Source organism: Cydia strobilella, chromosome 13 (genome assembly GCF_947568885.1).
Source record: "Cydia strobilella chromosome 13, ilCydStro3.1, whole genome shotgun sequence".
In the NCBI taxonomy this organism is placed as follows: Eukaryota; Metazoa; Arthropoda; class Insecta; order Lepidoptera; family Tortricidae; genus Cydia; species Cydia strobilella.
Genome location: NC_086053.1, coordinates 9,673,390 through 9,687,970, shown reverse-complemented (window position 1 = coordinate 9,687,970; position 14,581 = coordinate 9,673,390). Strand labels below are relative to the sequence as shown.

The 14,581-nt window shown below is 37.2% G+C and overlaps 2 protein-coding genes across 3 annotated transcripts in view; one reads left to right on the top strand and one right to left on the bottom strand.

Moving 5' to 3' along the window:
- The window catches only part of LOC134746644 (rap1 GTPase-activating protein 1), a 382,127-nt gene that overhangs the window by 113,380 nt on the left and 254,166 nt on the right, over positions 1 to 14,581 (top strand). The window lies entirely within an intron of this gene.
- Positions 8,558 to 11,448, bottom strand: LOC134746868 (uncharacterized). The gene is made up of 3 exons (XM_063681442.1): positions 11,417 to 11,448; positions 9,391 to 9,605; positions 8,558 to 9,273 (listed from the first exon to the last, which is right to left on the bottom strand). Exons 1-3 carry the CDS (start codon positions 11,446 to 11,448, stop codon positions 8,558 to 8,560), a joined length of 963 nt encoding a protein of 320 aa, XP_063537512.1.

Sequence of the window (14,581 nt, the reverse complement as noted above, 5' to 3'; positions counted from 1 at the left end):
ACATATTTTTGTCAAGCTCGAGTTCTGATGATGAGACCCACTAGGAACCGAGGGAACTCCTCAAATGTGAAAGGCATACATATAGTGATTTTTGTATTTTCATCAACAAATCCAGCATTTACATTTAAAAAACTGACATTTGATGAAGTGGAACTGCTGATGATGATCAGAATGGAACTCTTCAATGACACATAGTTCACGTTTGGCGATTTGTTCTCTTCCTTATGGACCCAAACCCAAACTTGGACCCGGACTCGGACCCGGACCCGGATCTGAACATGGACCCCAACTCGGACCCGGACCCGGACCGAACTCTGACCCAAACCTGGACCCGGACAGCCGGACACGGACCCGGACTCGGATCCGGACCCAGACCCAGACCCGGACCCGGAAATTCTACTAGAAAAGTGGGTTAGGTGGCTTTTGAACTGCGATTCTCACAGAACAGAACTGCTATCAGAAAAGTAGGTTAGGTTAGAGTTGTGACCCTTACAGAAACGAAATGCTACCAGAAAAGTAGGTTAGGTTAGGTTAGAACTGCGACCCTTACAAAAACGAAATGCTACCAGAAAAGTAGGTTAGGTTAGAACTGCGACCCTTACAAAAACGAAATGCTACTAGAAAAGTGGATCGGTTTACCTCCTTTTCTACATAATTAGGCAAAAGATGCTGTCTTTTTCATTTCATTGTCTGGAATCTAAGAATGCTTTCAGCGGCGTCCCCCATTGAAGTCGGTTTTTTTTTCTTAAAAATTATTCTTATATATCATTAAAGTAATATATAAATATATATTTATATATATACCGAGGGCCTTGAGTTAGATTTACTTTATCTAAAAAAACACTTTTATTGTGAAATCTTTCCCGTAACGTAAACACGGTCAAACATGGTATTGCTTGTGATCGTAAAATGAATGAAATGACTTACGACTCTTATATACGAGGGCGTCGATCCCGCCGAGACGACGCCGACGCCGCCGACGGCAAAACAAATGCGAAAAACCGTCCAGGGGACATTATATTTGCTTACGAACAAGCTGATAGCAGAGCTCGAACCAGTACAGATGTAGTGCTTAATTATTTTCCATCGTATTTTCACGGAAATGCACGAACGTGCTATTTTTGTCAATCTCGATACAAAAAGTACTGAGGTTGATAGAAAAAATACGATGGAAATAGTACATTTCGATACTAGTGCGGAAAGTATGTCATTACTTCACGAGTACCGAGATATACTCGCCTACGGCTCGTGGCAAGACTCGGGACGAGTAAAGAATGACGTTTCCGCAGGTGTATCGAACGACGTTTTTTAATACAGTTGCGAAAAAATAAGAAAAGCAACAAGTAAGGAACGGAATTCGAAACTTTTATATTATTAATTCTGTGACATCATTGACATTGACATTATGAAGAAGTGTTTTTCTAGCTTTTATTCGACTAGAATTGATTTTGTTATTATTGTTGAACCCACTTCAATGAAAGTTTTTTTTTTTTCAAATGCATGTTCTATAAGACAGAAACAATTGTAAATATTAAAACATTGTACTATTATTACCTAAATATCGTTATTTATGATTATTTGTGTATCGTATATTTATAAAAACAATATCGAATGTTGCCTTTGGAAACTTAAAACATTCTTGCAGTAAGAAAATACGCCTCTTCTTTGACAGGCGTTCCGTTCCATTCAGACAACTTATTAAGAACGGTTTTTCAACATTAAAAAATAAACGTTTTATGATACTTATAATGATGAAGAGGTAAGTAATAAAATATGAAATATGCATATTTTTCGTATTCTTACATTAACAGTAGGTTTTTATGTTGATTACGACGTTTAAATGAAACTAATATTAACACTAAGTAAGTAGCACTTTTTGAGCAACTGTATTAAAAAATTATATTAAGACACACGTAAGTCGTCAAAAAAATCGTCTGGTGTATAAAACTTTGTTACGATACCAGAAATTTTATCCATAACCGAAAGTATACACAAATATGGCTTAGTATGGTTCACTAAACCGATTTAAATATCGAATATTTACTTTTAAAAATGTATTTACTCTTGTGTACACGCGTCCCGATTTAACTGTTAACTCAACACGGTTCCGGGAATGTATCCGGATGTCCGGATACGTTAGTGAAAATGAAAATACAGTGTTATTTTGCAATTGGTCAGTGTACAACTGTACATACATCAAATGGACGAACGATGTTGACGTCGCAGTCAGTAAACGGACATGGAAATGTTCAGGAAACTTTTTGAAACAAACATGCAACGCATATAGGCAATTTCACGAAATCTGGCACGGATTTTCTATGAAAATGTTGACAGTTCAGTGCTAATCTCGCGCCAGCTCTTATGAATTTAATCTTTATGAAAATAGATTGTTCAAGCGATAACAAAGACTTAATTAAATATCTTGTAATATAATAGCAGTTAGCAAAGTATACTCGTTGTTAATTAACGAGTTGTTAATAACTTACTTCTATATTGTTACGACACTTTAAATAATGAATAAAATAGGATACTGATAGGTATGTTCAAGGTATAAGCGAGATGATACAGCTGTGTCCTTTCTTTGAAATTAATAATTATGTGTACGTATGTCAAACGCCTGTGCTCAGCAGTTGGATGGCAGTATATAGGACGAATAGTGGAAGTTAGCTAGCTTATAACCGCATATATATTTTTTGAGAATTGCGATTAAATCCTAGATTGATTCATGGGCCATTCTCACATTTTTATACATAATTAGGTCTTATGTTTCCGTAGATATGTTACTGTTATTCCATACAATATGACGTTTAACGTAGCGTACGATGTCAACCGGTGACCAAGGCTTGCATTCTATGGGTGAGGCATACGAAGCGTTTTTATGTTATTAGTTGAATAATAATATTATTCAGAATGTTGTTAAAGCTGCCTCGCCACTGTAGTGCATCAGGCATGTTTGCCGAGGCGCACACTGACGGCTTCCATTCCATCAGACGCAAAAGGGTAGCCTCTTTGCTGAGACGAGTGAGAGGCAGCAGTAACAGCATCCTGAGGATGGTAGCTGGACGCCTCGACTGGAAATTTTAAAATCTGAAATAAATAATTTTTATTATTATATACATTTTATCTCTGACACCTAGAGACTTTTACATCTCTAAACAATTTTATTACTTCTGTTGTTTGTATATTTTTTATTAGCTTTTTTGTGTAATTTGACATTTATATTTATGTAATTGTTTTTTTTTCTTTTTGTAATTTTGGGCTAATTTTATTGTTTGTAAAAATTGACATGTAAAAGTGCCCCTGTGGCCTATTTGCTGAATAAATGTTTGATGTTTATTTAATTTTATTTTAAGTAAATACCTTGCATCTTAAATTCCCTTAATAACGCGTCAGTGAATGACAAGCCCTTTTAGATATTCTTATGATATTAATGCAAATGTATCGACAGTCGACACCTATAATTTTCCCCCGTCATCCGTGACAAAGGTATAAAGCTGTCAAAGGCATCTTCTCGTTACAACGTCACTTTACCCCCGAAGCCCCGAAGGCGAAGGGGAAAATATCGTGTAGAAGAAAATGTATCTTTAAAACGACTAGAGTAAAACGACCTCTGTTGTGTATTCCCGTTGATTCTTCGGGGGCGAGCCAATTTTGTTCTAGCTAATGTAACTTGATCTCAAGATTCTCAAGTTTTGTACTAACAACTATGTGTAATCGTAGAGGTCACTAAGGTGGATATTACTTTGTTCAAGTTTAAAAAAGCTTTTGACGAGACATCATCTTATAGTGGTATTTGACATCAAGACACTACTGATTTTGAATAAGTTTTATTCTTTTCAGCTTTACATGACAAATGTATTAATTGTTCCTTATACCTGTTCAACCCATCACTTATGCTTTGTCAAGCGTCAAGCGTTTGGATGTAAACCCAGTTGCTAGTTGTAGAAGGTGGGACGCGGCGCGGACGCGGAGGTCTTGTCAAAGTTGGTGCGTGTAACGAGCTAAGTTTGCGTATTTGATACTGATACTGGGTTAGTTATCTGCTTGGCCTTGTTGTTAGGCTGAAAGTGTGGTTTATACAGAAACCTTGCAATATTTGTTCGCTGAAGTAAGATGTTAGCTCAAGAAAATTGCAAATATGTTTCAACTACCTAACTACCTGTTGCTATTGGGTAGGTAAGTAAAGCTTGAACACGCTAAAACGTGGGCACAGGTTTTTGCTGATAATTTTTGTCATGGGTAGTTAATTTTTTTTGTTTACTTAAATTAAAGTCGCTATAGCATGAGCAACATATGATACCACAATAGCTGTCAATTCTATAATTCGTTTTCATTATAATGAGCTTTAAACAATGACGGAGTCACGGAACGAAATCACTGCACCAAAAGCCTTAGAAAATACGATTAGGCTAAAGAAACTTGTGAAAATGTTAATATATCAAGAATCGATTCGTTTTTGTGCTTTTGAAATATTGCGGAGACGTTAATGAATGGAAAGACAACCAGAAAGTAGAAAAACACTATACTACACACACTACACAATAGCAATGAGAAAAAATTGAAACTAGGAACATACAGCGTTCTTACATAAAAACCGAAACCTATCTTTTGTTATGTTGCAAAAAAGGTAGAAATATCTCAAAATTGTGCACAAAAAGTGAAGTCAAGTTAGATTAAGAACTAGCAAGAACTTATCTGCCTCCAAAATAGTGGTGCTAAATGAAATTTGTATGCAAAATGTAGGGTATAAAAACGTTTGATCATATTTAACGAATTTGAGCGTGTTAAGTGTTAGACGATGGATTGTATATAAATACAAACTTCAAACAATAACACAGTATAAAAACATTGACTTGTATGAGTTGCTAATACATTCCAAAAGATTGCATAGTTTGAAAGAATATTTTGAATATTAATTGGAATGCAATTAATTTGTAAATATCTTTTTAATACAGTTGCTCAAAAAGTGCTACTTTTCGTGGCTGTTTAGCGTGCGGAAAGTTGGTTTTCGTGAACTAGTGCTTTTTACTTTTCCAATTTTTTAAATTTATACTTGTTTCAATTCATGACTACTTATTGATGAGTGTTTATATTAGTTTCCTTTAAACGTCGTAATCAACATAAATACCTATTTCATATTTTATTACTTACCTCTTCATCATTATAAGTATTATAACACGTTTATTTTTTAATGTTGGAAAACCGTTTTTAACAAGTTGTCTGTATGGAACGGAACGCCTGTCAAAGAAGAGGCGTATTTTCTTACTGCAAGAATGTTTTAAGTTTCCAAAGGCAACATTCGATATTGTTTTTATAAATATACGATACACAAATAATCGTAAATAACGATATTTAGGTAATAATAGTACAATGTTTTAATATTTACAATTGTTTCTGTCTTATCTTAGAACATGCATTTGAAAAAAAAAAACTTTCATTGAAGTGGGTTCAATAATAATAACAAAATCTATTCTAGTCGAATAAAAGCTAGAAAAACACCTCTTCATAATGTCAATGTCAATGATGTCACAGAATTAATAATATAAAAAGTTTCGAATTCCATTCCTTAATACTTGTTGCTTTTCTTATTTTTTCGCAACTGTATTAAAAAACGTCGTTCGATACACGTGCGGATATGACATTCTTCACTCGTCCTCGTGAGGTGATGACATACTTTCCGCACTAGCATCGAAATGTACTATTGCATGTTATTTTAAGTTTAGTTCATAAGTTACTTAAGTATTGCATACCCGAAATGGGTAACTGTTGAAACAAATTGAAATTGTATCATGATTACCATCTACAAATGTACACAGTACTGCAATAAATCATTCTTATTCTTATTCTTATTCTATTGCAAGATATAAATAATGCTAAGTATCCCCATTATTAGGTTTAGAAAGCTACTTGTGATTATATCAAGCATCGCCGTTAATTGATTCGCATAAGGGACATAAGAAGTCACAGCCCAGCCCACAGTTACTTATTAGTAGTAGTAGCATTCATCGTGTTGTCACTACACTATAACAGTGACGAAGGGGTATTAACACGATAGACATGCTGGCAATGCCAAAAGGGTACTTTAGGCGGATGGTTCTAAATCAAGGCGGATGGCAATGGACTGGGTCCATATCAAGGAATATTTGAAAAAGACACCTGTTGCCGTTAGTTAGTTAGTTTTGCTGGGCATTTTTCCGCAACTCGACATCCAATGTGCCTATTTTGCGTGAAACGAGGTAGCGCTACTCCAACCACCCCAGCTCCTCCACGAAGCCTAGCAAGGTCTTCAGGTTGCTAGTTGCTTCCTTTAGTGTGCATGGATTCCCTAGGTATTTGCTCCTATATACTTCTACCTGTTTACAGTCTAGGAGAATATGTTTTGTTGTTTCTTCTTCTGCCATGCACGCTCTGCACATGGGGCTGTCCGTTTTACCCATAATATGTAGGTGTTTGTTTAGTGTGTTATGTCCTGTTATTAATCCTACTATTTTACGTAGTTGGCTTCTTGGTGTTTTCAGTAATATTTTGGTAAGTTTGTGGTTCAGTTCCGGTAGAATTTCTTTGGTTTGCCTGCATGTCTTCATTTCATTCCAGTACTTGTTGTGCAGTTGTCTGTGATGTTGTTCTAGCTGGTTGTGTATGTAGGATATTGGTAGGGGCATGATTGGCTCGGGTCCATATGCCGGTGTTTCTGAACCTTTCCTGGCCAGTTCATCCGCTGCATCGTTTCCTCTTGATCCACTATGCCCCTTTATCCATTGTACTGTTACTTTGTTGCCTTCTTTGCTCACTTCAGTGAGGCTTCGATGACATTCAAGTATAAGCTCTGAAGTAAGTTTGTCGCTGCATAGCGCTTGTAGTACCGATTTACTGTCTGACAGTATTAGTATGGTTTCGTGTTTTACTTGTCGTCTTGTAATAGCATTGCAAGCTTCTATTATTCCTAAACATTCAGCTTGGAATACCGTATTGTGTTCACCAAGGGACTTTGTGATGTGTATGTTCAGGTCCTCTGAGAAGACACCACATCCTGTCCCTTCGTTTGTCTTTGAGCCATCTGTGAATATTCTTAGGTTTATTTGGTTTAGTCCTTCTTTCGGATCTTCTATTAACGATATGGCGTAATCTTTCCAGAAGATCATAGTTTTTGGTATTTTGTCGATGGGCGCTTCCAGCATGGGCAGTTTTAAGATCGTATTTTCATAGATCTTTTTGTGCGATGAGCTGAAAGATGTCCATAGGTTTAGATTTTTCAAACGAAGAGCTGTGGCAGCCGCTTCTTTCTGTATGTATATGTGTAGTGGCAGGAGTCCTAGCATTATTTCTAGAGCCGCAGTCGGAGTAGTTCTCATGCAGCCCGTTGCAGCCACACATGCTAGTCTTTGTGTTTTATTTAGTTTGTCTATTACTGTAGTTAGCTGGGTGCGGGGCCACCATACCACCGCGCCGTAGCTGATCATTGGCATTACTACCATTTTGTACAGCCACAGTATAATGTGAGGGGCAAGTCCCCATCTTTTTCCCACCATCCTCCGGCATTGCCAAAAGGCTACTGTTGCTTTGTTCAGTTTATTGTCCAGGTGTTTGTTCCAGTTCAGTTTATCGTCCAGGATTATGCCTAGATACTTTACGTCCTTTGAAAGTGTCAGTTTTGTGCCAAAAAGTGTTGGCATTGCATATGTACCCAGTTTTCGTTTGTGTGTGAAGAGAATTGTGTCGGTCTTTTTTGGGTTTACCGATAGGTCATTCTCCTTGCACCATTTCTCTACTATTCTCAGTGCTGTCTGTGTGAGATCGCACAGTGTGCTTATTACTAGGCCGCTGATTAGTATTACTAAGTCATCTGCGTACCCTATAGTCATAAAGTGTTTGTTGTTTAGTTTTGTTATCAAATCGTTTACAACCAGGTTCCAAAGCAATGGTGAGAGTACTCCTCCCTGGGGGCATCCTCTCATGACTAGTGCCTGGTGATTTTGATTTTCGGTTAGTCTTATTATTCTCTGTCTTAGCATATTCATTATCCATTCGATTATGAGCGGATTGGTTCCATGTCTATGTAATGCTTGTTGAATGCTGCTGAAATTGGTCTTGTCAAAGGCTCCCTCTATGTCGATGAAGGTGCCTAGACAGGAGTTTTTCCTCGCTAACGCATTCTCTATGTTGCTTACTACAGCATGGAGAGCTGAGTCAGTTGATTTACCTTGACTGTAGGCGTGTTGGTTTGGATGGATTGCTATGTTTTTTAGAGCCGTGTCCTTCAGTTCTCTGTCACATAATCTTTCTAGTGTTTTTAGCATGAAGGACGTTAGGCTGATTGGTCTGAAAGACTTAGGATCCGAATAATCGGTTTTTCCTGGTTTTGGTAGGAAAATCACTTTCACTTCCCTCCATTTCTGTGGTATATACCTAAAGGCTATACAGCTGCACAGTAGATTGGATAGATGTTTTATTAGTGTGTGTCCTCCCCACTTTAGTAGGGCTGGGTAGATTCCGTCTGTTCCCGGCGATTTAAAGTTATCAAAACTATTTACCGCCCAGGTCGTTTTGCTATGTTCTGTTATGCGTTCTGCTGTCTTCCATTCTCTTTCAGTTGGATTTGTTGTTCCGGGTCTTGCTCATTTACTACCTTGCATCCTGGGAAGTGGGTCTCAACCAGTAGCCTTTCTGTCTCTGCTGGGCTACTGGTGGTGCTATTATCCTGTCTCCTCAGGGTGCCCAGTAGTTGCCTTGGTTGGTCTGCAAGGATTTTCCTTGTTCTGTTTGCCTGTGTTACAGTGGATATGTTATCGCAGAAATTCCGCCATGTGGCTGATTTTCTGTATCTCAGTCTTTTCTTATAGTCTGTTTTAGCTGTTTTGTACTTATCCCAGTCCTCTTCAGCTCTTGTGTTCATTGCTCTGTTAAGTAACCTTCTCATTTTTGTTCTCATTCGGTCCAACTCCGGTCCCCACCAGCTGTTGTTGTTACTGCTTTTCCCTCTAGCTGATGAGGTCGATAGTGGACATGTGTTTTCGTAGCTATCGGTAATGTTCTTAATAAGTAAGTTTACCTGTTCCTCCAACTCCTTTGTATTGCTAGGTCTGTCTGTGTGTGTGTTATTGTCTAGTTTACCTTCCAGAAGTTCCTTGTACGCCGGTATGTCCGTGCGTCTCGGGTTTCTTCTAGGTGTGGGTGTCTGTGTGTCGGCTGTTAGGTCGTACCGAATCCATCTGTGGTCGGAGCAGGATAGCTCGTCCGACACGTGCCAGTTGGATATGTGTTGAGCTGCCAGTCCTGTGCTTAGAGTAATGTCAATTATAGTATTACATCTACGAGTGACAAAGGTTGGTTTGGATCCTGTGTTTAATATATCTAGGTTAGTTGACATAAGGTATTCAACAATATCGTTACCTCTTTTGTTGTTGGTTTCCATTCCCCATAGGTTGTGATGGCCGTTGCAGTCTGCAGATATGACCAGCTCGAGCCTTTCTCGTTCGCAGTAGCGTATGAGGTTGTTCATCTCCACTGGAGGTGGTTCGTCCTCGGCCGCCATGTAGGTGGACGCCAGGACTATCTCCGGTAGATTTGAGTTTTGTGTTCTGAGGAGTTTTATGGCACACACGTCTCTGGAACAGAATTGAGTTAGTGGTTGTGCCATTATGTTACGAGATATGTATATGCAAGTTCTGGGTTTGTATTGTGTGTTATAAAATAAATTACCTCCGGTGTTACAAAGGCCGTTTATGCGTGTGTTCCTGATCCACGGCTCCTGGATCAGGGCTATGGATGTTGGGTTAACCTCCAGCCATTTTCGAAGTTGAGCCGTTGCAGATTCGCTGTGCTGGAGGTTAACCTGGAGGACCTGTTGCCGTTATATTATCAACTAATCCGCAAATAACTGGCTTGGACTACTTTAACATATGGTAATCATGTCGTGCAAAGTACCTGTGTCCTGGTCATCACAAAGTCTGTGACATGTCAAATCCTGAGGCTGAAATGAAAGTCTAGTACATTAGCATGATAAACTAATCTTTTCAACTAATTTCAATATATATTTCGCTCCAGGAGACCTTTATTTTCTATTTATTTTTAATTTTATGTGCCAACGTTTTGGCGTGTTCAAGCCACTTCAAGCTTTATACCATCAAGCTGGCTGGTAAAGAATGAAGATGCCACCTTAAGAAGTTCCTTAGTATCGTCTTATTGAGTAATTAGTATTTGTAATTTGAAATATTTGTAAAAAACTTACTAGACCTACTTATTCATAATATGACAGTTTGACAGTAACCAATTAAATCCAAATTATTATCGTAGACTATTTCTGGCGGAGTCGCTCCTTATAAATTCTGTGATAAGAAAAGTCGGGTTCATAACTTTTGAAGTTTTAATTAAAAGTTCAGAAAAGAGACGCTATTTTTGTTACCAATTAAAAGTATAGATTTTGTTCGTTATTAATTTTGTTTTCCAAAACTTCGGTTGTATGAGCAGAATTTCTTCTTACTTAAAAACTCGTAATCTTCCTAAAATGTAGGTATCTACCCATGCAAGGACATCGGTTTCGGTAACTCTGCATGACCAATAAGAGACGTAACCCTACCTAAAATAATTAAACATTCTTAATATTGTCTTCGGTTACCGCGATAGTTACTCATGAAATAAAACTATGAAAACGGATTATATCGCGTATATTGAATTTATAATACATCCCGACGTTTCGAACTCTTTACAGCGTTCGTGGTCAACGGGTGACTGAGGAAAACTACAAAATGCAAAAATACCCACATACTAAAAATAATGAACCATCATAGACTATAAACTTTAAGGCTGGTTGTACATGCAAAATCGGTTCATAAGGCTAAAAACTACGCCGGCTCCAACCCTACACCTCGGACCCGAGAAGATTTAATTCCCTCCTAAATTGTAGGAGGCTATCCCAATATGGGACCGGCAACAAACTTTTGCCGGTCGGTTTTGTTGTCGGTTTATTTTAATTAAACATTCTCTTAAAGTAATAAAACGTCGTATTAAATAAAAACAACATGATGATTTTTTATAAATTTTCATGTTCTTTATAATGTATTTAACAACGTTACATGCAAGATAAGTAATGTTAAATAAGTAGGCAGTTGTGGTACTTTAACCCTTAATTTGGCAGGCGAAAATATATTTAATGAAGTTAGATGGGTCTAATAAATCATGAAAAAAATTAATAAAAAAATTATTTGCCTTATTCTGGAAAAAAAACATGGTGACATACATGGTTTTTTTTTCAGAATAAGGCAAATAAACATACACTGCCAAGTTGAAGGTTTTTGTTGAAAAATAAAAAAAAAATTAAGCAAATGATAAAGGAATTTTATGTTATATTACGTATGCATGACTAATATCTCGCAGGTGTACCTCAATAAACTTGGCCGTCTCATTATTAATGGCATACCTTTTATTTTCGGCCTTCGCAAATACGACCATGTTTCTTTCTATCGACGTCAGCTCAACTGGCTTTCCATCCGTCGGCGTAGGTCCCTTAGAATCCTGAGTATATTATTTTCCATCTTGTTCGAGCCTTCTACACCGCCCCCGCCGTCGCCCCCCGTCCAGGCTGTAAACTGCGTTCCTCACGCTTACTCAAACTCTCCATCCCTTCTCACCGTACTGGTTTTATGTCCAACTCTTTCGCCGTTGAGGCAATCCGTCTCTGGAATTCCCTCCCTCTCTCGATTCGACAAGCCCCAAGCAAGCCTGTTTTTAAGCGTCTACTCCGCAAGCATCTTCTGTCAGAAGAATTTAAATAATGTTCTCCATCTTGTATGTACTAATATGTATTAGTTTATCTTTTATATATCATATAAGTATTAGTATTTAATCATAATTTTGTTAGTTTACTTTATTATGTTTATATATATATATATATATATATACATAATATTTGACTTTTTTTTTTTGGTTCTATTTCTCGTTATAATTTATGAATCTATCCTGCACCAACATTTATGTCTCTGTTTGACCTAATGGTTGACTGGTAGAGAATGCCTTTTGGCATTAAGTCCGCCATTTGTACATTTTTCTTTGCTTGTGCAATAGTTTAAAAAAATAATAATTATTAAATAGCAATAGACGGAACAATTCAATTTTCTTTTAAAACAAACACCTAAAATAAATTAAAGTTTTTTTTTCGTATTTTCAATAAAATACTAGTGAAAAAGTAACTGTGAAACAAAGTATATAAATCGAATTAACTTTACAATTAAATGTAGTGGCGAAAAAACCATTGTTTTGCGTGGTATTCTAAATGACAATTTCTGTTGTTTCTGCCAGCTTCAAAACATCAATGAATAGTGCATTTTATGTAAATTTTGAGCAAAAATGACCCTTGAGTAGTGAAATCCAGCGTCTGTGGACGGGATTGCGGTTTTGTCAAAGTAAAAATCATCGGCTTCAGCCGTGGTGCCATATCACGAGGAAGACCCTCGTCTCTTGACGGACTGTCCGTGAACGTGTTAAGGTTTAAAGCCATGGGTGTCGTAAACACAAATGTTGGCATTTTATTTAGTTACAATTTTTTTAGGAAACTTCGTATGCTCGACATATTTCACATTCTCGTCTTTTGGACCATTGGTTTTCTTAAAATAATAGTTACATTGCCATTAATTTCCATTTTAAGTGACAATCATATCATCCATAAATCCCATTAGGCAAAAACAGCTGTTTTTTTACATTTTTGACCGTATGACGCCCGCATTTTCAGTTATTTTTCATTTATTTTCGGAGACGGTGGGCTTAACTTCTCTTGAACGTTTTGCCGATGCCCATATCTTCAAGATATTTTGAAACAGTGTTACTGCCACATTTGAATGTTCTCGTGACCTCTCTGTAAGATTTTGTGACTCAGCGGGCCTTCATTTTCTTTAATCGATCTCTCCCAGAAAACTAGCTATTGCTGGAATGTTTCCCTAAATCAGACTTTCTAGCGGTAGATTTTTTTAAAGAAAAAGGATGCAATAATATTATAAACATACCTTCAGCTCTAACCCGCTTCCACAAAATGTTCCACTATCTTCGCTTTCGGACATAGGGAAATAATACTAGGTAAATAAATTACATACAGTTTCGCGACGGTGTTCTTCTAGATTGACCTTAATTTCAAGAAAAAAATCCAATGCCCATGAAACTTACCCGATTAATTGACAGAGATATACAGGATGGCAAAAAATAAGTGCATTCCCGTTTCCAGGGAGGTTTTGGGATCATACTGAGCAAATGGGACCAACCACGAAATCGCAAAAAAAAAAACCCTCTCATAGAAAATGGACCAGCCAAAATGTATGAAACAGCCTAAATTTTTTTCGCGATTTCGGGGTTGGTCCTATAGTAAAAGTTGCTCAGTATAATCCCAAAACCTCCCTGGTAACGGGAATGCACTTGTTTTTTAGCCACCGTGTATAGAGTTTAAATTGGCAGTTAGATATAATTTCAGTTTATTTTTTGTTTACTTCTTACATGTTCAAACCTTTGTCCAGATTTCACTCCGCATACCACCCAGTAAAAATACGGTTGCGACAAACATTACATTATAATAGGATGATCTTTGAACAAATAAACGCTGATATTTTTTTGTCTAAATAATAATAAAAAATACAGGTCTATGTTCACATAAACTTTTTAATCTTATTTATTTAGCCTTATTTTAGGTCCAATTTTGCGGTCGTAAAAATAAATAAACAGCCCAAACGGTAGTGTTTACCTAGGACCGAACGACCTAGCCTAAGATGTTATTCCAAATGGGTCACGAATTGAGGCTTAGGCGCCATTAAAAGTAGGGGTAAATGGATAGAAAAAAAAAAAACATTTAGACGGGAAGAGTGTGTTGGAAAGAGGGTATTGTTAGGAGATGGGATTCTACCTTTACCCAGAAGATTTTAGTCTCGGTCGTCTTATAGCTCGATCAGATTCTAGATGGCCTCGCCCATCAAAAGGTTTATAAGTACGTATATTACATAGTAGTTCCACATGTAATACTTCATAGAATACGATTTGGACGCAAAAAGTCAACCTGTCACCAAACTAAGGTAGCCACAAAGCATAATCAGAATAACATGGAGCATATTTTATCGAACAACCGAACTATCTCAATTGTAACTACAGCAATTTAGGAGCTTTAGATTAGGGATGGAACCCCAGCGATACGACACCGAAACCACGAAAGTCGACGCTGAAAAGTTTGAGCGCGATCAAATCCCCGGCTTAGGTTTGTAATTAATTTTGCTTACTGATCATATCGATAAAGTCAAACCAGTTTATTCCTACCCCTGATTGTGTATGGTTTCCACAAATGATAGAGCATCTTTATGCTGGCACAAGCTCGCAGTCAAGTACAACTTTTGCGAATAGACGATTCAAAATTAATCTCGTTCCTGGGATTAAACAACGCGCCCCGCTTTATGTACTTAAACCGGGGATAATTACTAAAGAATTATAGTGTTTACTATTGTATACAATTTTAAATTAGCACCTATTGATAAAAATCAATTAAGCAACCATCAAGCACGTAAGTACCTAATTATACCCTTATGCAGGATTATTTTACGGAAATTGTATTTTTACA